The 2,500-nt window shown below is 41.1% G+C and overlaps 1 protein-coding gene across 13 annotated transcripts in view; it reads left to right on the top strand.

Moving 5' to 3' along the window:
* Positions 1-2,500, top strand: part of EBF3 (EBF transcription factor 3) — a 126,540-nt gene that overhangs the window by 104,415 nt on the left and 19,625 nt on the right. For all 13 annotated transcript variants that reach the window (XM_059852245.1, XM_059852239.1, XM_059852242.1 and 10 more), the window contains exon 11: positions 487-575. In XM_059852245.1, the coding sequence (XP_059708228.1) occupies positions 487-575 (89 nt within the window). The remainder of the gene's footprint in view (positions 1-486; positions 576-2,500) is intronic.

Genomic DNA, 2,500 nt, shown 5'->3' with positions numbered 1-2,500 from the left:
TTGCAAGATTAAGTGCTCCTCCTGCCTGGTTTGTGCTCAGGCAATATGCTAGACAAAAAAGGACCACAGGGATAAATCTGAAGCTAGCAATAGCTGGACATATGTCATAATTGCCAGTTTCCCATAAATCCACAGCCAGTATAGAAAGCAGCCCGTGATGCAGACATCATATCATGACTGTAGTGATTGCTATATATGGCCTCAAGACCTGTAACTTTGTTACTGTGCTATCATTTTTGCAATATATTGGATAACCCTTTGACTATTTTCCAGCCTAATTATAAGTAGAAGTAATCATTGCTTTGTGAAGGGGGAAAAAATAAAAATCTCTTCCTCAGGACAGGTTGTAAAATGAGGTTTGTGGCCGGGATAAGGTCTGAGAGGAAAATTGCACGCGGGGTGTAAATTTGTGCTCGGGAGCAGTTGTTGGGATGTGGATTTTATGAAACCCCTCTGCTCAAATCGCCTCATCTGTTTATGTTCCAGCGCTTAACGAACCCACCATAGATTACGGCTTCCAGAGGTTGCAGAAAGTTATTCCGCGACACCCAGGTGATCCCGAAAGGTTACCAAAGGTCAGTGAAGAGTCAGAAAGCATCTGTTTATTTTTTTTTTTTTTCTAATTAAATACGTGTTGCTAAGAGATGCCTTAGGCTGCTCATCACCTGTAAAATAACGCCGTGCACGAACTCCGGCTGAGCAACTTCTTGGGTAGGTACATCAAGCTGCAAAAAAACAACCTGTACTCTTAAATGTGACCCCTTTTCCACATTAATTCTTTGCCATTAAGTTAATCGACAGTTTTTAAGATCGCACCTGATACTTGCAGGAGAGTATTTTAAAGAAGGAGAATGGATTTTCTGATACAAATATTTTGGATTCTACAAGAGGGACATAAACTTCCTGCGTAATGAAATAGTTCAATTAAACATTTTCCACTCCAGTAGCTTGTAGTGATTTCAATCTAAGCAGCCCCACTCTGATCTGTGATTATTTGACTCTTGTTTTCCTTTCATTTTCTAAAGCTCGATTCAGTTTAATCTTTTGTTTACAAAGCTTTTGTTATAAGTCCCTGACTTAGCAGGCTAACAAATGAAGTCCACATATTAATATCTAGAGGGACTTTTCATTTAAATTCAACAAAGACAAAAGCTGCCTGTGTTGTTTATGCACATGACACGTATCACAGAAATTTCATTTTGATGTAAAACATTAAAGATAAGTCATGCTTATAATTTTCCCTTTTTCTTTGATATAATATTGTCTTTTTTCCTTCAGCGCAATCTCTGATTTTCAAGGCAAACTTGAAAAACACAAATGAAAAATGAAGTCGTAACATTATGACTGATTATTTTGTATTCTGTTCCTGTGTGCATCAAGTCTTGACCACCTCTGAGTTTTATTAACACAATAAAACCTTTTAGACATTACCTTTTAATGCTCAGCATGAACATAAGCAATATCATTAGGTCTCTCTTTTAATTTGTGAGCATGCCAGCAACTCATATCAGATATTCACTGTGACAAGAATTGTAGGCAGAAGGGGAGATTTTTAAAGTGTGTTTCACTGAGGGGTTTTTGCTCTTGAGCTCCAGCAAGAACAAGCTGGTTCCTCCAGGAGAGCTGGAGCCATCCATGTCATCACCCACAGGGCTCTTGCTGCCAATGTTGCCACCTTTGGGTTGATACAGGTATTAATGATATCACTTTCCACCCATAAATATATGAGATATATGTATTCATATATATTTATATGTATATATGAGTTTTGTTATCACCCTCTGTCTAAAGGTCCATGTAAACGTGAAGCCATTTCCATCAGCAACCTTCTGAAAATAAATTAATGGAAGATTCATTGTGGTCTCCTTAAACTAGTGCTGCTTTGGAATTTGGGGGGACATTTGAGACAAAATCTTGGAGAGACCTAGGTCCTGTGAAGGCTTAGCTACACACCTGTAATTTTTAACACCTGCAAGGGCAGTGGCTGTGAATCAGCAGCTCCACACCTGTTCAGAAGGTTAAACTTGCCTTTGGAGGGTTGGAGCCTAGGAGTTGTGACATTGGAGTTTTTTGGTAGGCGAGGAATTTAAAACACTCTCCTTTACACAGATGGGATCATCAGGGGTGGGAGCCTACAGGAAAGGTGGAGAGGGATTTTTACAAGGGCCTGCAGTGCCAGAACAAGGAGGAATGGATCCAAACTGACAGAGAGTAGGTTTAGAATAGGTATTAGGGAGGAATTGTTCCCTCTGAGGGTGGGGAAGCCCTGGCACAGGGTGCCCAGAGCAGCTGTGGCTGCCCCTGGATCCCTGGCCAAGGCCAGGTTGGACACAGGGGCTCGGAGCAGCCTGGGACAGTGGAAGGTGTCCCTACTTGTGGCAGGGGATGTAACAAGATGATTGTTAATGATCCTCTCCAACCCAAAGCATTCTGGGATTCCATGATTATTCCCTGACTGGTTCTCCCACCTGAGCATCTCTCATGTTCAGCTCCTCTTATT

The sequence above is a fragment of the Haemorhous mexicanus genome, chromosome 7 (genome assembly GCF_027477595.1).
Source record: "Haemorhous mexicanus isolate bHaeMex1 chromosome 7, bHaeMex1.pri, whole genome shotgun sequence".
NCBI lineage: Eukaryota > Metazoa > Chordata > Aves > Passeriformes > Fringillidae > Haemorhous > Haemorhous mexicanus.
Note: the sequence above shows the minus strand (reverse complement) of the source record. Positions and strands in the feature narration are given on the sequence as shown.